The following is a 20,825-nucleotide window of genomic DNA, read 5'->3' on the forward strand; positions in this document are numbered from 1 at the left end:
GGCCCCGACCGGAACCGGAAGTGGGTCACGAGCCGGGGGCGGAAGCTGGCTCCGCCCCGTCAGCCTCGGCGGTCTCGAGGGGCGGCGGCCGCGCTGGTCCCTGTGAGCCGGTCGGTGGGCCCGGCGGCCGCCCTCGGCGCGGCGCCATGAAGCTGTACAGCCTCAGCGTCCTGTACAGAGGCGAGCCCAAGGCCGTGCTGCTCAAGGCCGCCTACGACGTGTCGTCCTTCAGCTTCTTCCAGCGGTCCAGGTGAGCGGCCCGGGCGGGGGCCGCGGCTCGGGACCGGCTCGCACGTTCTAGGCTGGTGTCGCATAGAAATTATAAGGGGCCTTTGGAAATGCCGATCCGCCCTGAACTGGTAGACCGAGGCCCGGAATCTGGTTTTAGACCAGTACCTCCCGTGGTTCTAAGCCAGGCAGCTTGGGGGCCACGTCCGTGTGGTCCGGCGGGCTGCCCCGCAGTCCAGCGTGACAAACCCTCATTCTCCGTTCTGTGCACCGAGTGACTGAGGCCCCAGAGAGAATGCCGCAGCCAGCCAGGATTCAGACCCAACAGTACACTCTTCATGGCTGGGCTCTCGGTACAGAAGGGCTCTGTCGAGAGCGAAGAGTCGGAGGGGAGCATGGGGTTTACTGCGGGGCTTCAAGCTTTTGGACGTTTCTGGGTACTTTCATTGCAAGAAGGTGAAGGGTCACAGACACTTCCAGCCCGTGGCAGGGGTGGCGGAGGGGAGGGGGTTCAGACATGAAAAGAGAAAGACCCGGCGTCAGGGTCTGTGGTCACCCAGCCTCCAGGTCTGGTGGAGTCTGCCATCTGTTTTCACGGCTCAGTGGAGCTGGTTTTTTTCTTGGTGAGAGTGGCTCGCTGGCCGGATCTAAAACAATTTAATTTTGTTGAAACTTCTTGCCTCCTTGGGGTCAGTCTTGAAGTATATTCTTGATGCTTAGCTTTCTCTAGGAGGCTTGTGCTTTGCTGGTTTTCTGTGTTTGTGCCAACTCACTTGCCTCTGATGCGTTTTCTTCCCCGCCCACGTTTGCTCAGAGATTACCTGTAGGACTGTGACCTCGCAAGTGTGAGATGCCCACACCCGCTTCCGAGGGTGAACGCAACTGATGCTGTAGGGATGTTCCTCTGACTGTCCTTTAAAACACGCGTTCCAGCCGAGCTCATTGTTTTTCGTAGAAAGCCCCCTCACTTCCGGCTGTCCTGCCTCATGATTACCAAACCCCAGGCTTGACCTTCGAGAGGTCCCCCAGCATTCCTGGCTCTCCTCTGTGTAGTTCCAGCCCTCTGAGCTCTGTCTCTCCTTGTATTGCAAGGACTTCTTATTTGAGACTCCTCTGAGAGACTACAGTTCTGTTGCTTAACATCTGGGACACGTTCTGAGAAGTGTCAGGTGATTTTTGTCGTGCAAACATCACCGAGTGTACTTACACACACCTGGATGGGGCAGCCGCCTATACACCTGGGCTCCACGGTGCAGCCCATTGCTCCTGCGCTATCATGTGCTGCTAGGCTGTACAGCAGTTACTGTACTGAACACGGTAGGCAACTGTGTATCTAAACGTATCTAAACAGAAAAGCTTCAGTGAAAGTAGGTAGAAAAGATAAAAAGATGGCACACCTGTAGAGGACGCTCGCCAGGAATGGAGCTGGCAGGACAGGAAGTTGCTCTGCGGAAGTCGGGAGTGAGGCGAGTGGCCCTGACAGCTTAGATCATGGCAGTCACTGATGTGGACTTTATATACACTGGACGTTTCGGCTGCACTACATTTTTAAGAAAATATTTTTGTTTCTTTAATAAATCAACATTAGCTTATTCTAACCTTTTAACTTTATTAACTTAATTTTTTTTGAAGTTTTTGACTCTTGTGAGAACACAGCTTAAAACACAAACATGCTGTACAGCTGTACAAACTCATTTTCTTTATATCCTGATTGTATAAGTTTATTTCTATTGAAATTTTTTCTTCTACTTAAATTTTTTTTTTTTTTTTGCTAAAAACTAAGACACACACACACATAAGCCTGGATCTACACAGAGCCACGGCTGTTAGTATCACAGTCTCCCACCTTGGCCTCTTGTCCCACGGGAAAGTTCCTGGGGGCTGTAACACCCCAGGCAGCTGTCATCTCCTGTGACAGCAATGCCTTCTGGAACACCTCTGATGGACCTGCCTGGGACGCTCCTCGAGTCATCTCCTGTGACAGCAATGCCTTCTGGAACACCTCTGATGGACCTGCCTGGGATGTCACTCTTCAGAAATATGTCCATGGTGGTTTTCTTGGTCTGTTTCTTTTTTTTCCTAGATTTGCTTTCGAGCAGATTCAGCCCTCTGAACTTCTCTCTTAAAGAAAACCTGTGGGCATTGGGTGCAGGTTTTCGTGCTTGCTGAGGTCTGCAGTAACTTCTGCTAAACGCTTTACTGGGTTTTCTTGGAGGTTCTTCTTAGGAGACCTCTGGTGTCTGTGCGGCCTGTCGTTGGCAAAAATGTGACGTGGCTCATGAGGAATCGCTCCCTCCCTCTAAGCCATTGTACCAGCCATTTCCCATTTCCTTGTCCTGGCTGAGCTCTTGTCCCTCATTTCTTCCAGAATGCCTAGCACACGTAGCCTGGATGACCCAGCCTTGACTGTGGTGCGTGGCACATTGCAGAGTGCGGTGTGTGGCCACAGCCGTAACTGACTATGCATCTGCCAAACTGTTTTTGCCACTTGTGTTTTTTCAGTGAAGTTTTTATTTGTCCTGCTTCTTGGAAGTTACTGGAGCCTTGAGAACAGGAGCTGGCTTCTGCTTCACCACTGTGTCCCAAGTCATACTCTGAGCAAAATGTTAACTTGACTGTGGCTGTAGAAACTGCCCTGGAGGTCTGGCATGGGTTGTGTGGGTGAACTGTGTGGCACACAGATGCGGTTTGAATGGTCGTGGTCATTCGTAATTTTCTGTGTGTTCATTCAGAAAGTGCTCATTATTTGTTACTAAGGTTGGGAGGGAAAAGACCGGAAACAGGCAGCCATGTGCCCTTAGTGCCCTCACTTTCCATTATGTGGGGACAAGGTGATGGGTATGGGTAATATTTGTCATGTTTCTCAGTGTCCAGGAATTCATGACCTTCACAAGTCAACTGATTGTGGAGCGCTCAGCAAAAGGCAGCAGAGCTTCTGTCAAAGAACAAGGTAAGAGGACGTGCCACCCCGTGGGGGCTGGCGGGCCTGCTCCTCTGCTGGTGGTCCTCTCTGTCTCCCTCCCCCACGTACCCGAGAGTCTATGCCCACAGGTGCCTCGCCTGCCAGGTCAGCGTCGCGCCAGAGCTCGGGCTCACTTACGATCGGGTCCAAGTCTCAGGGTGGCAGCACCTCCCTCGGAGCCGTGGTGCCTTGAGAGGGGTTTCCAGCTGGCCCTGTTGAGGTGCTTCTGCGGTCTGTGCCCCCCAGATTTTGACCAGGAACCTGAAAACACATGACTTTCTTCTTCATAATTCAGGTTTCCTGTAAGAATTTCTAGGCGTTTATTCGAGAGGCGTGTGTTCTGCAGATAGGCCAGGGAAGGTGCATGCGCACTCATCGGACAGAAACCAGGAGCACTGCCTGCGGCTCTGACCTTGGGCCGTGTGGCGAGGAGGTGCTGTGAGATGGTGTAAACACCAGTTACAATGCAGGTGGTCCTAGAAGTGTGCTCCGCGGCGTCCCTGTGCTGTCACAGCCCGGCGGGGACACTCGGTCGTGATCGTTTAACTTCTCGGTTGTCCTCGGTCCCGAGTCCGCCTTCCCAGCTGCGTTCCTCGGGCATTTCCTCAGGCTCTGCCAGCGTCTCGGCCTCTGTGGTCTGTGCTGTGACCCCATTTGACGGTCTAGAGAGTGTCGAAGCCCCACCCTCCCCCTCACCCCGTGCTCGTTCATCTCTGACGCCCGTTTCAGGGGCGCACGGTCTCCCGCTCTCCTTTTTTCGTTTGTTTGTTTAGCATCTGAACTTTCTGGGTGAGGACCTTAGGAGAGGAGAGGGTTCTTATCTGTCAGCTGCAACCCTAATCTTCCTTCTTCCTGGGGGATATGGTTAACTGTGTTGTCTCTGAATCCTTTCTAAGCGACAAACACCAATCCCATGGATTGCGAATACTCAGTAGAAGCCCTGTACAGACTGTGCGTCTTGGTAGTTGGGTGACTTAAGTGATGCTGCAGAGCCCAGCCAGCAGCGTTCCTTCCTCGATGGTCCGGTCCCGTGTCCCCTGCCCACTCCAGGCGGAGCGGGCCGGGCCGGGCTGCTGTGACAAGGAAGCCTGAGGCCCAGGGAGGTGATTCCCTGAGCAGCGCTACTTGCGGGATCTGCTCCGCTTGCCCAGGGCCCCCCTGGTTTGCGAGCACAGGCTCAGTGCGCTGCACCTGCTCGAGTTGCTGCTGGGTCTCACCTGGGGCTCAAGGCTGTGGCTAAGGTGCGCCTGAGCCCGGTGGCCATGCTGGTGGCGCCTCAGACCCCGCTTTGCACGCTGGGTCTCTGCGCATTTCCGTCCCAACGCAGTGTTGGGCCGCATGGTGGCCGAGCCCCATCTTATGTACCCAACTCACATGCCTACCCCGCATGTGCCCCCTCGGCCTGAGCTGCCCCACCGACCTCCTCAGGATGGCTTCATTGACCCAAAAGGCAGGAGCCCAGCACTGTGACGCTTTCCCTGATCCGGGGGTGAAAGCCTAAAGCCTCGCGTCGCTCTGCACGTGTCTCCTTAGAATACCTGTGCCACGTCTACGTGCGCAACGACAGCCTTGCAGGAGTGGTCATTGCTGACAGCGAGTACCCGTCCCGGGTGGCTTTCACCTTGCTGGAGAAGGTGAGTGTGTGGCCGGGCTGGGCTGGCCTCCGCCGGGTGAGTGTGCCTGGGCCGGGTGCTGACAGTGCCCAGGCACAGGGATGGAGTAGTGTGTCCAGGTCCACCGGTTTGCAGCTTTTTTCCTCGCCCTAAACTGAGGGACAGTCCGGCGTCCCTTCCCAGTTCCCTCCGTGGCGCTCATTTATGCCCTCTTCCTACCTGTGCCCTGGCTCGTGCTCCTCGATGCCACCTTAACTCTCCTCATCTGCCACAGAGTCACTGCATCTGTCCTCTGGGGCCGGGCTCTCGAGTCCGCCGTGGCTGTGCCCTTATTCCCGGCCACTCCTCTTTCCATGCTGCCGCCTCCAGTGGCGACTTCCATTTTCTCCTGAGCCACATCAGAACCCAGCTCTGCTCTACCAACCTGGCCCCATCCTCAGGCCGTCCCTGTACACACTGGTCCTCTCCGCTCTGGGCTCTTGTTCGAGGAGCCCCTCCTGATGCACCCGGCAGCCCTGGAGGTCCCCGCCCCCGTCCCCGGCGTGGGTCCCGTGTCTGTCTTCAGTGTCTTCGTGTGGTGCTGGTTATAGGCTCCGCAAAGCGCTGGCTGCATCTCGTCCCCCAAAAGACTGAGACACTCACGAGCGCATAAAGCCTGCTGGCTGCTTAAAGCTAAGGGACCCGCTTTCATTTTTGAAGAATTGTTTGGAAAGTTAGAGGGCTGGCGCCCTTTTTCTCGGACACAGGAAGCCTGATGGAAGCTCGACCCGCCGTTCACAGCCCCCACTTTTGTCACTCACGGCCGAGGCTCGTCTCGGCCTTCGGGTTACTTCCCAGACACCTGGGACAGAGGGACCTGAGCCAGGACACCTCCTGGCCATTAGGTGCTCGCCACTGCCCACCACCCCGGGCCCTGGTCGCCGGCCAGCACAAGGTGGCCCTCGCTGAGCTTCTTTGTCTTGCAGGTGCTGGATGAATTCTCCAAGCAGGTGGACAGGATCGAGTGGCCTGTCGGCTCCCCTGCCACCATCCACTACACGGCCCTGGATGGCTACCTCAGTGCCTACCAGGTAGGGCTGCTGAGGCCTGGTGTGTGGACCGGGGGGCCCAGAGCTGTGGGAAACGGAAAAGCCACTGTCCCTAACTGCTGTGGCTCTGGTGACTTCCTTCCCGGCTGGATATCGATGTCAGGGCAAAAACTGCAGGATCCGCATGAGGACCTGGTGGCTGTCCTCCCTGGCAGGCTGTCTCTCCTCTGTGAACACGTGTCCAGCTCGCTTGGGTTTGAGCTTTCCTTCCCAGTGGTCACTTCATTCTGATGTCGTTTCTGTTCTTGGCTCTTTCCTAGAACCCCCGAGAAGCTGACCCCATGAGTAAAGTGCAGGCTGAGCTAGATGAGACCAAAATCATTCTGGTAAGCAAGGAGGCCCCAGCGACGGGCAGAGCGGCTGGCCAGACGTGAAGCCCACACAGTCAACACGTTTTAGTCACGATCACACCGCTTTTCCGGAAGTGGTGATGGCTGCCTCTCATGCGTCAGGCGTCAAAGCCAGCCAACCGCAAGCCTGTCCCTCCTGCACCCTGTCAGCAGCACTGTTGTACGAGGGACCACGCTGGGCATCGGCGTGGCCCCCGCTCACCCTGGGGTGTGATGCACCCATGTCCCGAGCCCGGGCCAGGAACCCTGCACTGTTGTCTGAATCTGGTCCCTCGCTGCCGCTGCACTTTTTTTAACCTTGACCTACGTTTGGCACATGAACTGCTTCTGTTTTCACTTCCGGTTTGGTCCTAGTGGCCTCTGCCCCTGACTGAACCCCTTGCTTCCTACCCACCTCCGATCTGTCCAGATAAGAGCCATCGAGCTGTCACTCGTCCGTCCGCTTAAAGTTCTCGAGTAGCGTTCGACTCAGCTCCAGGATATCACAGACTCCTTGATGTGCTCTTGTGACCCTGTCCCCTTTCCTGGACGTCACTGCTCAGTCCCCACTGGTTCCGTGTCTCCCTGACAAGTGCACCTACCTTTATGTCGTCACTCAAATCATGCGTCACTAACAGCAGTGCTCGGCAGTTAATTGACCCTAAAGCCTAGCAAAGGTGCCCAAAAAACCCTGCCCCAGATACAGCGACGTCCCTGCCAGTAGTAGCCTGGCTTTCGTGCCCACCAGTGCCCAGGGGCAGAACCCTGCGTGCTGTAAACAGCCCGCCAGGGCTTCCCTCGAGGTCTTTGCAGACTGTGCTTGAGCTAGCGCAGTTGGAGGTGGATGTCTCCAGGCACCCTCTGTCCCTCGTGACCACCCCAGTGTGTCCCTGTCGCTGCATCAGAGTCAGCCCGTGGGCCTCATGGGACGGGCGGACACCTGCCCTTTCCCACCCTGTTCTTTGGGGAGGGCAGGTGGGTCCCGGTCACCCATCCTGGGCCAGTGGTCGCACTCGTTCACGTCTCCTGTGCCCTAACGCAGTCAGCCTTCGTGCTGGGTCTGACCTGGCTGTGCGTGGGCGCCAGGGACTTCGTGCCCCTCTGTCACTGCGCCTGCTCACGCACGGGTTCCTGCCAGTCACTCCACAGAGGCTCCCGTAGCCATAAGTGAGCCGTCACCCTCCGAGGGTTCGTGCGCTCGGCCCTGAGAGCAGAGGTGCCCTGGCGGCGTGCGTGGCGCTGGCACTGCACGTGGGTCCCCGCAGGGCAGTGAGCCGTGCTCCTCCGGCGGTGCTCTCCAGGCCTCTGCTGTGCAGGTCATGTGGGGCGTGCTCTCCCTCCTCGGGGTTCCTCAGGAGGGTGGTCGGGTCCTGTTGCACCCACAGTCGGACACTGTCCTGGCGCTCGTGGGGGGCCCCACAGGCAGCGCCGCCCGTGACCGCCCTCCGCGAGGGGCCGTGAGCTGAGCGCGCGTGCGCCGTGTCGTCCCCACAGCACAACACCATGGAGTCCTTGTTGGAGCGCGGCGAGAAGATCGACGACCTGGTGTCCAAGTCCGAGGTGCTGGGGGTGCATTCCAAAGCCTTCTACAAAACGGTGGGTGCTACCGGGTGGGGCCGGGCACCCCTTCCTGCGAGCGGGCAGCGTGCCGTCACTGGCGGCCCCCCACGACTTGCGCCTCCCTCAGAATGTTCAGAGATGGGCGGGAAGGCCAAGGGCCCCTGGCTTGTCCACGGTGGCACTGCCAGAGCAGAAGCAGGTGGAAGCCTGTCCCTGCCCCTCCCGCTGCCCCACGGGAGGCTGGCTTCGGCCTGGGCCCACCCCCTCGCCCCTGCTCTCTGCCCGGCGCTGGACACAGCCTTCTTCAGGGTCCTCACAGCCCTGCGTGTGGCTCCTCCGCACTCAAGACTGTCATGCCCGTCAGTGGCATGCCGCTGGGACTCGGTCTCTCCACACACCTTCACCTCGGAGGGAGGTGGCCAGTGGGGCGGGGTTATCTGAACAGGACCCGCATCTTAGCGAGGACTTTGCGTTCTCCGCCATGGCCTTATGGAGACGTGGCGGGCAGCCGGAGGGCGTCCCTGCCTGCTGTACGTGCCCGTCTGCCCGGCTCCCTCCCCAGCAGTGTAGTGGGGGTACATGCAGGTCGTGTGTCTCCTCGGGTTCCAGCCCCTGTCCCCAGAGCTCCCTCTGCTGTACGCACCATGCTGAGGTCGGGCCACTGTCCCCCTGCTGTCTCCTCCTTAGCTCCTCTTTGTCCTTTTCAAGGCCCGGAAACAGAACTCATGCTGTGCAGTCATGTGACCGCAGCCAGCAGAGGCCCCTGCACTGCAGAGTCACCGTCATTCCATCAGGACCGCAGCTCCTGGAGAAGAGGGCTGCAAGGTGACGTCGCAGAGCGGGCAGACTCGGCTTTCACTCCGGAGCTCCTGGCGGAACGGAGGGCTGGTGGAAGGGACCTGGGCTGGGGATCGTTCAAATTCACGTGTCTAGTTGTTTTTGAAAAGAAAGTTTGAGGCCCCAAAGGTGTATTTTCACGCCTAATGAAACCATAAACTCAAGTGACTCCTGCAGAGGGCTTGTTTGTAACCCTGGGCGGGCCCGGCTGGCTGTGGTCCCCTGTGCCGGGCCCGCTCTTTGTCAGGAGCCCTTGGGTGTCCTGTGCGTCAACTACGAACACTCCAGTAAGGGCGGTCCTGACCCACAGGGCTGGGGGCAGGGTGCACACTTGGTTCTCTGGGGCAAGCCTCCCGGGGCCACTGGGGTGGGGGTGAGCAGGGCGCCGGCCAGTGTTGCAGGGCCAAGCCTGTGAGGACAGTCCCTGGGCATCACAGATCCTGAGATGTGGTTTGCGTTCCTGCGGAGATTGACTTCCACACAGTCCCACGGAGGTGCCCGCAGCCTCGCGGCTTCGCCTCGAATGTTGCTCTCAGCTGCGCGCCTCTCCGGCAACTACCTGGGGCCCGTGTGACTTAGCAAGTGCTCTTACCTGTGGCCAGCGTGATGGGCACCGAAAGGAGGCGCCAGCCGACCTGAAGACTCACACGTGGTCTGAGCCAGTCCCCCACCCTGCCTGGCCTGCAGCAGGAAGTCCGGCCCTGGGAACAGACCCACAGGGTGGCCCAGGCGATGACCAGCAGGTTCGGGCCCCACTGGGCCTGCCCAGCCCTTAGGTCCTATTGCCGTGTTCCAAACTGTGCTGCCTGAGAACGCAAGCTCAAGGTCTGCCCTTGGGACCTGTCCTCGTGGAGGCCCTTGCTGCGGTGGCATCAGCCAGGGTGGTCCTGTCCTCACAGCCCCTCCCGGAGAAGGTTGCTTCTGGCCCTGCTGGGCAGGTCCCACTGCCTCTATGGGAAGCTGGGCTTTTGAGGACCCCGTGCCCGACAGGTTTCTGTGCCGCTGCCCTTTCTGTCTGGACACTGCTGGCCGGAGGACTCGCCTTCTGTTGCCATCCACACCCCCAAAGGCGAAGGCATAGACCCACCCTGCTCACGGCTGGGGCCCTGTCTAGGGAGGTTCAAGTGTGCCTGACTGTCCTGCTTGTCGGGGTGCTGGGGAGGCACCGAGGGTGAGTGCAGGTGGGGGTAGAGAGGGAGCTCAGGCCCTGTGCCCGTTTCCCTGCCCACCTCCATTCTAATGTCCTTTGGCAGATTCTACTAACTGCCGCCTCGCTTCTCTGTTTCAAGAAGTCCCTACCTGGATAAAGTTCTGTTTTGAAATTCCCAGGTGGTCCTGTGCTTTATTTGACCCCGGGCTCTTTCCTCAGGGGCCCTGCTGTGCAGCTCTGGGGGGTGGGTCTCTGCTGGAACCCCCAGCTCCTGGGGTCCTTCCCTTGGACCTTCCAGCAAGGAAGGAGGGAGAGGTGGCTGTCAGCCACAGCTGAGCGCATGGGGCTGCGCAGTGTCCTTGCAGGCTGTGGAGTCTGGCCTCAGTTCAGGGAAGGACCTCATTGGCTGGTCGTTCACGGGAATGTGGAGACTTCACAGCCCGGCTTCTGGCTGGCCCAGTGCCTTGTTCTCCTTGTGACTGGGAATCGGCAGCTCTGGGACGTGGCTGGACCGATTGTGCAGCCTCTCCTGCCAAGACCCAGGGAGTGCTACCCAAAGCAGGTGCTATTTCAGAGTGACGAGTGAATGCCCGTCCTGGCCTCCTCCCGCTCGGGGTGCCTGGCCCTGCCTGGGGAGCCTAACCTATGCAAGCCAGGATGAATGATGGCCTTAGGATCCTCAGGGGTGCCTGTGGGAGGCTGGCTGGGAGGCTCCTCTGGTGACAGCTGAGAGGGCACGTGGGAGACACTGCTGCCGGCTCTGTCCTAGATTCTCCAAGACAGCTCTCAGTCCACCAGGTGCGGCCTGGCAAGCCTGCCCTCCTTCCCACACACCTGAGAACACCTGCCGGGTGCAGCCCACTAGCATCCAGAGGCAGACCTCCTGCGGTGGGCAGGGGACCTGGCAAAAAGCATCGGCTGCACTTGAACCGGTTTGTCCTGTTTTCCTTTTATTTGCAGTTTTCCGAGACAGAACAAAATAACTTTTTTGTACACTTACAGGCTCAGAAAAAAAAGACAGTGAAACTCAGCAAAAAGGAGAAAAGGCAGGCCAGCACCGTGGGCAGCGACCCTGTGCCAGGCGCTGGCCACTGCCACGCACGGACATCTAGCTGGATGAGCCGGTGTGGCTTGCTCGTAAGGGGTCATGCAAAAGAACTATCCCCCGGGGGGGGGAAAAAATTAACCCAGACAGGCAGCTCTGTGGAGACGACGGGAGAGGGAGAGGCAGGGAGGGGGCTCCGGGGATCGGGTGGCCAGGCCACACACTGTCCATGGCCAGCCATGCTGCTCGCTGCCCGAGGCCCAGGGAACCTGACAGATGTTTACCCTGTGTCCATGGGTGGGGACAGCTGTCTTGAGCACAGCTATGGATGAGCAAGTGAGTGTCCACTCTGAGTGTCTGTCGATGGACAGTCCCCTTGAAGATCAGCATCCTGTGTTCTGTTCCCCACTCCACGCCCCTTCCTTGGCGTAATTTGTGAGAGGAGATGAAGAAAATCCTTGTTGAAAATGGGAATTGCGGCAGGCAGGTACTGAGGCAGGAGGGTCCCACACCTCTAGTCAGGCCCATCAGGGCCGCCCCCCGCTGCGAGCACGTCGCCCATCCCTGAGCCTCACCACAGTGCCGACTACGGTCACGCAGGGGACCACGAGTTGCGCCCAGTCCGCCCCCTGCCCACCTTGGGGTCTCCGACACACACTGTGGCCTCCGAGGGGCTGTGGCATCATCAGCCCACCCCGCTCCTACTCCAGGCCCAGACAGTGAGAGCACTGTGCCTTATGTGGACTCAGGCCTGGACCCCTGCTGTGGCCCCGAGCCCAGGCCTCTGGCCCACAGCCTTCCATGGCAGGGTGGGCAGGCAGAGAGGGAAGGCCCCCAAACAGGACGGAGGTCAGCCTAGGGTCCCCTCCCCATGGGGCTGCAACCTTGGGAGCCTTCTCAGCAGTCACTAGCCAGGCTACAGTGCCCCCTCTGCAGAGCCGGAGCAGGAGCCGGCGAGGGCCTGCCTCTGCACTGCCATCCACCATGGGCTCTGGGGTGTGGGGTCCTGGGCAGCCCATGCCCACGCCTTTCCGGAGGAGAGGGAGAGAGAGAAGCGGGAGGGGACAGCTGCACACAGGCCACCGGCCCCCAGCCCCTCCCCAGGTGACACCTGACACTCCTGGCAGCCAGCTCTGCAGGTGGAGTCAGCCGCGTGCAGGGGTGGGCGCCATCCAGCAAACACCTTTCTGGGCGACAGGCCCTGTGGACAAGTTCACTGCCCCTGTCCCCGAGGCCAGGGGAGAACGGACATGTGGAGCCTGGGTGGGGCGTGGCCAGTCGGCTGGAAGCCCCGCAGATGCCAGTCATGTTCACAGCTTTCGCCTTTGTTTAGTTTTTTTTTATCCACTACAGCCAACATCAAGTATTTTTTTGTGGTTGTCGTTGTCATCTTGTTTTTAAAAAGAAATCACATCTGGTCTTGGTTTTCTGCAGACACAGGCACCGGGGAGGAACGAGGCAGACACAAACATGCGACAGGCAGGCCGTGCGCCCGGAGGCGGCTGGGCTCCAAACACAGTGTCAGCTCTGAAACCGGCAGGCGGGCGGGTCAGCCTCCCACGATGGCCGTCCCCGGCCCACCTCCGGAGTCTCACCTGGTCTGTGCAGCGCAGGCTGGGGCCGCCCCCTCCCCAGGCCTGGGAGGGGCCGGGCCCCGCCCCGCCCCCCACACTCACCGTCGGCGTCACTGCAGCGGCGCCCCTGGCGCGCCCGAGCAGTGGAAGTGCACGTTCTGCCACTTGCCGTCCCTGCGGTGCCACACGCGGGTCTCCTCGGACTGGCTGGTGCGGGGCCGGCCCTGCCCGTCGATGTACTGCGTGAGGCGGATGTAGGCGATGCAGGCGGCGTCCTCCCCGATGACGTGCACGTGCGGGTTCAGGATGGTCGTGTGGATGGGCTTGCTGTTTTTGGCGAGCACTGTGGGGGGCGGGGGGCGGGCTCGACATCGCGGCGGCCCCGCGGGGCCCCCCCGCAGCCCCCAGCCTCGCAGCGCCTCCCGGCCGGTCCAGGTGGGCGTGGCCGCGGGCTCAGACCCCGGAGGGGAGCGCGCCCCGACTCCCCGTGCGCCCTGCCCCCCACTCACAGTTCTCAAAGTAGAACCTGTGGAAGTCCATCCCTTCGACCAGGTTGCCCAGGGCTTCAGGCTCGAACGAGGTCAGGCCCGGGTCGCAGATCTTCCTGGGAGCAGACCCACGTGAGGGCCCCTCCGAACCCGCCCGGGGTGGCCCCGTGAGTCCAGCGCTTTCCGTCCACGCCCGCCCCCCCACTCCCAGCTCTTGCGGGGCGCGGCGGCATTGCCACAAGCTGCTCACAGCCCACCGGGGCTGCCCAAGGACCCACCCGGCCGACTCACGCGTACGCCTCGAAGTCGCCGTTGTTCACGGCCTCGATGAGCTGCTCCGTGATCTTGATGATGTCTTGCTTCCGTGCTGCGGGGAGACGAGGCCCGTGACCCGAGGACCCCAGCGGCCCCACCCGCCTCTCCTCTTCAGGGGGCACCCCGTTTGTCCAGCTCAAACCACGCCCCCCAAGGCCAATAGGGTCTCCACATGTCCCACAAGCTTCTATCTTGTCTGTCTTAAATAAAACGTCTCCAAATGATAGAAATAGTCCATCCACGGTACAGTGTCTGGAAAACGCAGAGAGAACAAACAGAACCTGCCACAACCCTCCGGGAGGCCCCAGTCCCGCACCGCACCCCACCCCGCCCCTCCCCCGCAGCGACCCTGACCTTCCGTGGCTGTGACCCTGTGACCAGCCTTCCTGGCCCCTGCCGGCTTGGCCTTCGCTTACCAGGCCCTGCCAAAACCCAACAACCTTCCAGGCGCAGCAGGGAGGGGCAGACAGGGTGGGGAGGGCAGCCGCCAGCTGCTGCCTCTGCCCATCTGCAGCCGCCGGCCCACCGGCCGCTCCCCACCCCTGTCCATCCCACACCTTCCACCCTGCCCTCCTGCCCTGTGCCCCCTGGTCCCACACAGGGGGCCACCCGTGGGCCCTTCATTTCTGTAACCACAGTTTACTTTTGTAGAAAATATTTTAAACATGGGAGCAGCAGAGGTCCTAACCCAGCCCACGCCCCGCAGACACAAGTCCCAAGGTCTCCACGTTCGTTCCAGACGTTTTTACAGAAATAACACCTTGCACAGTCGCACGCACCTATGTCCCCACCAGTCCCCTCTCCATTCTCCCCAGAGGTGCTGTCCTGAGGGAGGGGCTTAACTGCCTCCGTGCGGATATGCACACACCCACGTGCACGCGCGTGTACACGCAGGCTTGCACACACACAAGCAGTGACGGCTGGTGCTGAGCACAGACCCAGGGCCTCTCCCCGGGGCCCCCGGGCCCAGCTGCGCCTGCGCCCAAGCAGCACGTGGAGCCTGCTGCCCTTCACCGCTGCCCCGTGGGACAGGTGTCCACCGGTCTCCACTCCTCAGCTGCCGGCACTGCCGGGAAGAGCACACGGGTGGGCTGCACCCCGTCCGGAGCGGTCCTCCTGTGTTTGGAGGCGTGTGTCCCGGCCCGTCGGGCTGCCATCACCCTCCCACCGGCACCTGGCGCTGGCCGGGCACTCCCGCTCTCGGTGTCCACATGGGCAGTGGCAGACGACGCTGCGTGGGGCGTGTGAGCCGAGGCCCGTGCGGGCGCTGGGGGCCTGCGCTGTGCTGTGTGGGCTCCAGACAGTGACAGCGGGAAGAGTCCCGTGACAGCGGGGGCCGGGCGCACGTACGTGCTTGTGACAGGGGAGTGTGGGCACGTGTGCATCCGCGTGCGTGTGTGCCAGCCTGCAACATGCACAGGCTCCCCTATCCTAACGGGACCCTCCTGCCCTGCTCCCCCTCACAGCCAGACCTGTGTCTGGACCCCGGCAGGGTCTGTCTGCAGAAACTCGGCCCCGCGTGTCTGGCTGGCCCTGGCAGCTGGCTCAGGGAGGTGGGCAGTGGCTCTGATCTCCAAGGCCCCAGGCCCACCTGCAGCTCTGTCCTGATCGCACGCTGGACCCCGGCTTGGCAGCATCTGACATCTCAGGTCTCCCCTTCCCAGCAGCTGGCCCAGCTCTCTGCCCTCTTTGGGGGGTCCAGGGTCTGAGTGTGCCTCTCTCCTCTGCCACCTCGCTCAGCCCCTCTTGGTTCACCTGTCCCCTTCGTGGTGACGGCTTTAACCCCAGGCTTCCCTTTCCTCTAGCTGCAGCCGAGCTTCACTTCCCAGCTGCCTCACCCACCCAAGATCCCGCCTGGCCACCTCCCTGCTACAGTGACCAGCCCCTGCTAGGTCTGGTCCAGGGCAGCCCCTCACCTGGAGCCCCACCTGCTCCCGGGGCCGAACCCAAACCCTTGCTCATCCCCTTCTCTCAGACAGTGAGAGCTGCCCCACGCACAGGAGCCTGTGGTGACAGCCGCCCAGCAGCAAGCGCTGAGTGACACTTTGTTTTTTGTGTACTTTAATATTGTAATCACCCTAAGCCATGATAACTGAAGCCAATGTTCTGGTTAATGATGAAATTCTGGGTGTTTTTAAATGAACTATAATTAAAGATGGTAGTCAGTGTAAAGACAAAGTATTAAGCAAACCAAAGGCCAGAGCTGTGGTCACAGCACAAGTGTCAGGCCTCCTCCTGGGAGACAGCGGCTGACCCCACAGACGTCCCAGCCAGGGCGACCCTGCCTCCCAGGTCAGTCGGAAACTGCCGGCCTCAGCTCTCCTGGGCTGAGCCGATAGCCTGAGGAGGCCCAACCATTGGCAAAGGGTCCTGGGGAACCCCGGCAACCCCTTGCTGGCCCCGAGCCCTGCCTTTGGCGACTGCAGAGGCACCAGGAGCGCTCCGGCGACCTCAGGCAGACAGCTGGGCAGGATCAGGCGGGATTGTGTGTAATCCCAGATTACGGAGAACACGGCGGCCCGGTGAGCACCGACCCCATGGCACACTAAGACAGCTGGCGGGAGCACCTGCGGGAAAGGCCTGGTCCCCAAGCTGCAGAGGGGTACCCCGGCTCTGGCACCCCTTCACTCAGACTTGTTGAGTGCTAGGTCTCAACCCTAGAGCCCCTCAGAAGGCCTGACCCCACACCCCTTCCTTCCCCATGGAGCCTCCGGCACCAAGGAGCTGGGACGCTAGGGACTTGGTGGGGGCACATGCACCCCGAGGGCTGCCCTGTGCACCCCAGCGACCCACTCCCACCCACCCGGTGGGCCAGGCCACACCTGCCAGCCCCCGACCTCCATGTTCCTCCATTTACCTTGCTCACAGCCCCCTCTTGCGGCCCCCACCTCCCCTAACCAAGCTCAGGGAAGACCCCTGAGCAGGTAGATCTGGGCTGCGAGCCCATGGCACGCCCCGTTCTCAGATCCCTGACCGCCCAGGCTGTGCGGGCCTCAGGCTGAGGGTCCCAGGGTCCCACTGATGGGGACATGGAGGCCTCTGAACTTGAACAGGATGCTGCACGGCAGGCAGCAGCATTCTGACCATCCCCACAGGACCCCCGGGTGCCCGCCAGTGTCACCCTGTTTCCACCAACCAGAGTGGTCTCACTGCCACAACTCGCCTCCGATCCCCTCAGCCAAACCGGGGTCCAGCGGCCCCCACGCTGGTCTGTGCCCCGTGGGTCAAGTACAGAGTGCTCTTGGCCAATGCTCGCTCCCACAGAGGACACTCGCTGCCACCCGCTGGCCCCGGGGTGACCCATGGCCATTAGCCTGCAGGCCGCAGAAGCCCCCTAGGCCCCCACAGCTTCGCTTCCCCCACTCTGCCCGGCCCCCAGAGGCCCAGGCGGAGGTCAGCACTCACCCAGCCACTCCCCTGCCATGCCGGGCCCCAGGCCCCGCAGCCTCTCCGCTGAGAGCCCTGTGTTTCCCCGGAGGTGGCTGCTGCCCTGGGGTGTCATCCATCCCTGTAAGCGATACTGGTGGCAGTCGGCAGATGCCGGAGCAGTGGCTCCTCCCCGCGGGGGACATGGGGGGGCAGCCCCAGCCCCAGCCGCCTCTGCCGCCTGCCCCCTGCTGGCCCTCTGCCCAGCTGGCTGCTCTCCTTGACCCCACCCCAGCACCTCCGTCCAGAGCTGCTCTGCCACCCTCGACCCCAGCCCAGTGGAACTGCAGAAGTGACCTGAGTGGCCCCCTCACGTGGCTGAGTCCCAGCACCCCTGCATGTCGCCATCCACTAGAGACCCGCCGGTCACAAGAGCACACGGCCCTGGCTCTTTTCTGACACACAGATGTGCACGCCCACGTCCCCAGCCACTGACTCCGTCTCCTGAGGCCAAATGACACCTCACGTGGAGCGCCTGCACACCTTTCTGTCCCCCAAGTGCCCCACTCAGAGCGACGGGCAGCACTGCGGCCGGGGTCCTCGACCCCCTGTGAGCCCCAGGGTGCTACTTACACGGGGCGGGTGGGGGCCCCGGGAGAGCCAGAGACAGGCAGGGTGGGGGGCCCTGGGCTTCTGGGGTCCCCGAGCCCCTCCTCACCGTGTTCAGGATGTCAGAGATCCTGGGGGCTGGGGGAACAGAACAGACGTGAACATGAGGCGGGAGGGAGGGACACAGGACAAGGACCTGTGGGCTGACCAGCCAAGCGGGGTGGTGCATGGAGGGCGAGGGAGCTGGGAGGCCGGGGGGACGTGGGGGGACATGGGATGTGGGGGGAGACAGAGGGGTTGTGGGGACATGGGGGACGTGGGAGACATGAGGAACATGGGACGGGGACAGGAGGTCAGGTGGACCTGGGGAACGCTGAGGGGACAAGAGGATCAGTATCGGCTGGGGAAAATGGGGAAAACGTAAGATAACTCGTGATCTAGGTATCAATCAACGCGGTGATGAGGAGGGCAGCCAACTGGCTGGTGAAGTCAGGGGAGTTAAGAGAGGCCCATCCACTGGAGGCCGGTCCAGGGGGGACTGAGGCGATACGAGGGCCCTGGGCTACCAATGCAGTGGGCGGGAGAGAGAATTGGTGTCTGCGGAGGCGGCCCGTCGGCTGGTAAGAACCCCTTGAGTCATTGGTGTCTGTGATCTGGGAGTGGGATTTGACAGGGAGGGCTCAAGTGTGATCGGAGACCGCCCGAGGCAGGGAGAACAGGTCAAGGCCGCCTGGGGGCTCAGGGAGAGGGGCTGGGGAGAGGCTGGCTGGGGAGAGGCTGGCTGGGGAGGTCGGCCGGGTCAGCGCAGGCGGGGAGGTGGAGGTGCGTGGGTCAAAGACCGGGCCAGGCCTCGGGCAGCCTGGCCTGCGGGGCAGCTGAGGCGTGCATGGGAGGGTGCAGGGGGCCACTTCGCAGCAGGGCCTGCGGGCCTGGGGCTCTACTTACATAGGGTGGGCAGGGGGCCCTCGGCTTCCGGGGTCCCCGAGCCCCTCCTCATTGAGCTCAGGGTGTCAGGGACCCTAGGGGCTGGGTAGACAGATGAAATGTGAGTAGGAGGCGGATGGGGGTACACAGGAGAGGAGGGGGCAGGAGACAGACAAGGTGAGGACTCGGCTGGAGAACCCCAGACCAGCGACGAGCTCGGGCCACCCTGAGACCACACGACGGAGCCTAGGGGCTCCTGGGGACAGCATTGGCCCAGCCCACCCAGGGCCCTGTGTCACAGCGGGGGGCGTGAGGCTGACTCAGGACCACACAGGGCCGGGTGTGGGAGGGCGGCGTGCGCCCCCGGGGGGCCTCTCCACTGAGGCCAGGTGTCCCTGGGTGCGCCCGCCCTGGCTGACAGGCCAGCCAGGCCTTGTGGGGACAGGTTTGGCCCCCTCCCTCCTGCCTACAGGCTCTGGGTCCCCCGAGGGCCACACCCAGGAGCGGGGAGGGGGCGGCCCCGTGCTGATGGCTCTGCCTGTCGCAGTCTGGGGAGGCTGTGTGAAGGAGACTCTCACTGTGCCCAGGGCCGAAGCCCCGTGCTCACAGCCACTCGGGGGCACGGGGGATGTTCGGGACGGAGCAGCCGAGCAAGGCGCGTATGGCCTTTGCCCCCCAGACTGGCAGTGGCTGGCTGTGGTGCCCTGGGCAGTCCCGAGGGCACGTGCGTGCGGTCAGAGCGTCAGGCAGCCCCGCGGGACAGCGAGCGTGGGCGTGGGGTCCTCTGCGCCCCACCCAGAGGCCACGGAAGTGCTCCCCCGCTGCCTGCCCACTTATCAACGGCCAGCCCAGCACAGTCTAAGGCTAAGGAGCTTTGGGAGAAGCAGCTGAGCAAATCCAGCCGTGAACTCGTTGCCTCCTGGGAACTGGGTGCCTGTGGACGCTGGGGGCCAGAGCGGAGGACGCAGGGGCGGCTTCTGCTTGCCAGGCTTTGCTGGACGCTGTGCCTAGGCTGCCTGGCACCTGTCCACACGCAGGTCAGCTCAGTGGACACGTCTGAGTCACAGACCCCAGCATGGAAACCCATGTGCTGCTGGCCCCCTGCTGGCCCGCTGCGGGTGGGGGGCACACACGGTACCTCTCGTGTCCTCGTCCTCGATGGTGGTGTGGGCGCTGTCCGATGACTCCTGGGGAGACGCAGGGGGCAGCGGGTCAGCTGTGGCCTCTGCCCCCATGGGGCCTGGTGATCAGAGGTCCAGGACGTGCCCTCCCTCCCAGAGACCCACAGCCATGTGGCAGCTTCACGTGGCCCCAGGGGTCACCCGTCCCCAAGGTTCGGCTGCCCACTTCCCCACGGCCAAGGGCCCCGTGTGTTTGGAGGACCCCACAGACATTCGGCTTCTTCACATTCTGAGGCTCCTGCTGAAGTGCGAAGGCACTCACAGCCCGTGCCTTTGGGCAGATGGGGCAGGAGGCTTCCAGCAGGTTCTCAGGAGCCTGGCGGGCCAGACTACAGCTCTACCCACACCGTAGGAGGGGCTGCCTGCCCCACCCAGTCCTTCGCTGTCCAGCTGGGCCTGGCCTCGCCTCTCCAGTGGCCTTGGAGGGCTCAGACACAGCCCTAGTGCAAGCACCCCACTCGTGGCTTGCTGCCCCATCCACCTGTCACCAGGTCCCCGGAAAGTCTGCTTGCTCCTTAGAAGGGACATCTTAACAGGAACTCCCTCTAGCCCCAGCGGGACGCAGTGCTCCAGGCTCTGGGCTGGAAAGGGGTCTGCAGAGCGTGGGGCCAGGTCACGGCACAGCCCTGGGAGGCTGTCTCGAGATCCCTCACGGGGGAGATGGGACTGTCACTGCAGCCGCAGGGTCCAGGAGAGACCCGCTCCTGGCCATGAGGTCGCCCGGGTCCCTCATGGCACCTTGAGTCTGGGCCAGCTGGGAGGCAGTGGCCACAGTCCCCCTTGGTCCCAGCCCATGGCTAGGGTGTGGGGGTTCCTTTGAGGAGCCCAGGCCCAGGGGGACTCCAGCTGCACTCCTGGGGGCAAATGGCTGCCCTGCCCCTGCGCTGAGGGCCACCCCCTCCCGGCCCTGGTTAGATGCCCGCTGGGCGGGCAGAGGTGAGATGGGTGAGGTCTGTGCTGTCCCCGACCCTGACCCTGACCCCGATGCTGACCCTGGGCGTGCCGGGCGGCCCACGCAGCCCCTCCCCCGGCCCCGCGGAGGGCCCCGTGCTCCGTGGCTCCTAGCTGTGTTGGGCCTGGTCTCTGCCAGGGCGGAATGGACAGGGCAGCTGGGAGGGTCCTGAGAGTGGACCTGCTGTAGCCAGCAGGCCCTGGCTTGTGTCCCCAGTGGGCTTGGTGACCACAGCTCAGGGGCAGCACCCAGGGCCTCTCCCCGCAGGAGCAGCCGCGTAGTCGTGGGCTGTGTCCTGCGCGGGAGGGGTCGCTGCACACCCGCCCCCTGATCTTGGCACAAAGGTTTCCCAGAGCCACATTCGGGACCGTCCAGGGGGCGGGGGTGGCTCCTGGCCCTGCGGAAGCCCCGTGGGGGGGGGGAGGGGCGTGCAGTACCTTGATCCCGTCCACTGGGTTATGAATGACTGTGGTCTGAGGTTCCTACGGGGAAGAAAGCACAGAGGGAGAAGAGGGTGAGAAGAGGGGCAGGCCCCTCGCCAGGAGCCTGGCGGGGAGGGGGAGCACAGCACTGGGGGATGCAGGAGGAGCGGCTGTGACAGGGG

At 62.1% G+C, this 20,825-nt stretch overlaps 2 protein-coding genes across 10 annotated transcripts in view; one reads left to right on the top strand and one right to left on the bottom strand.

The window, feature by feature from the left end:
- The first annotated feature begins 39 nt into the window (after positions 1–39).
- Positions 40–9,942, top strand: YKT6 (YKT6 vesicular SNARE protein). 2 transcript variants are annotated; one of them, XM_039847064.1, is made up of 7 exons: positions 40–250; positions 3,096–3,178; positions 4,724–4,824; positions 5,769–5,873; positions 6,152–6,217; positions 7,715–7,816; positions 8,489–9,942. In XM_039847064.1, the coding sequence occupies exons 1-7, from the start codon at positions 147–149 to the stop codon at positions 8,522–8,524; spliced, it is 597 nt and encodes a 198-aa protein (XP_039702998.1). In that variant the 5' UTR covers positions 40–146; the 3' UTR covers positions 8,525–9,942. The 2 variants fall into 2 exon arrangements, with proteins under 2 accessions (XP_039702998.1, XP_039702997.1); XM_039847063.1 differs by lacking the exon at positions 40–250 and adding an exon at positions 303–684.
- A 762-nt stretch (positions 9,943–10,704) lies between these two features.
- CAMK2B (calcium/calmodulin dependent protein kinase II beta) overlaps positions 10,705–20,825 on the bottom strand; it is a 57,939-nt gene continuing 47,818 nt past the window's right edge. For 2 of the 8 annotated variants that reach the window (XM_039847070.1, XM_039847068.1), the window contains exons 18-21: positions 13,166–13,241; positions 12,896–12,990; positions 12,489–12,729; positions 10,707–12,339 (exon numbers count right to left, since the gene is read on the bottom strand). In XM_039847070.1, coding sequence (XP_039703004.1) covers positions 12,497–12,729; positions 12,896–12,990; positions 13,166–13,241 — 404 coding nt within the window. In that variant the 3' untranslated portion in view covers positions 10,707–12,339; positions 12,489–12,496. Of the gene's footprint in view, positions 12,340–12,488; positions 12,730–12,895; positions 12,991–13,165; positions 13,242–17,188; positions 17,303–19,226; positions 19,276–20,825 lie in introns of all 8 variants that reach the window. The other 6 variants (XM_039847072.1, XM_039847071.1, XM_039847065.1 and 3 more) reach the window with 5 other exon arrangements.

This window comes from Pteropus medius, unplaced genomic scaffold (genome assembly GCF_902729225.1).
Source record: "Pteropus medius unplaced genomic scaffold, Ma_sr-lr_union100, whole genome shotgun sequence".
Lineage (NCBI taxonomy): Eukaryota > Metazoa > Chordata > Mammalia > Chiroptera > Pteropodidae > Pteropus > Pteropus medius.

Excerpts from the sequence above, each read along its gene's own strand:
- YKT6 (XM_039847063.1), top strand. The coding sequence starts at position 524 with ATGCCGCAGCCAGCCAGGATTCAGACCCAACAGTACACTCTTCATGGC. Across the intron at positions 5,874-6,151 it reads GCTACCTCAGTGCCTACCAG|AACCCCCGAGAAGCTGACCC; the intron begins GTAGGGCTGCTG and ends GCTCTTTCCTAG. Across the intron at positions 6,218-7,714 it reads ATGAGACCAAAATCATTCTG|CACAACACCATGGAGTCCTT; the intron begins GTAAGCAAGGAG and ends TCGTCCCCACAG.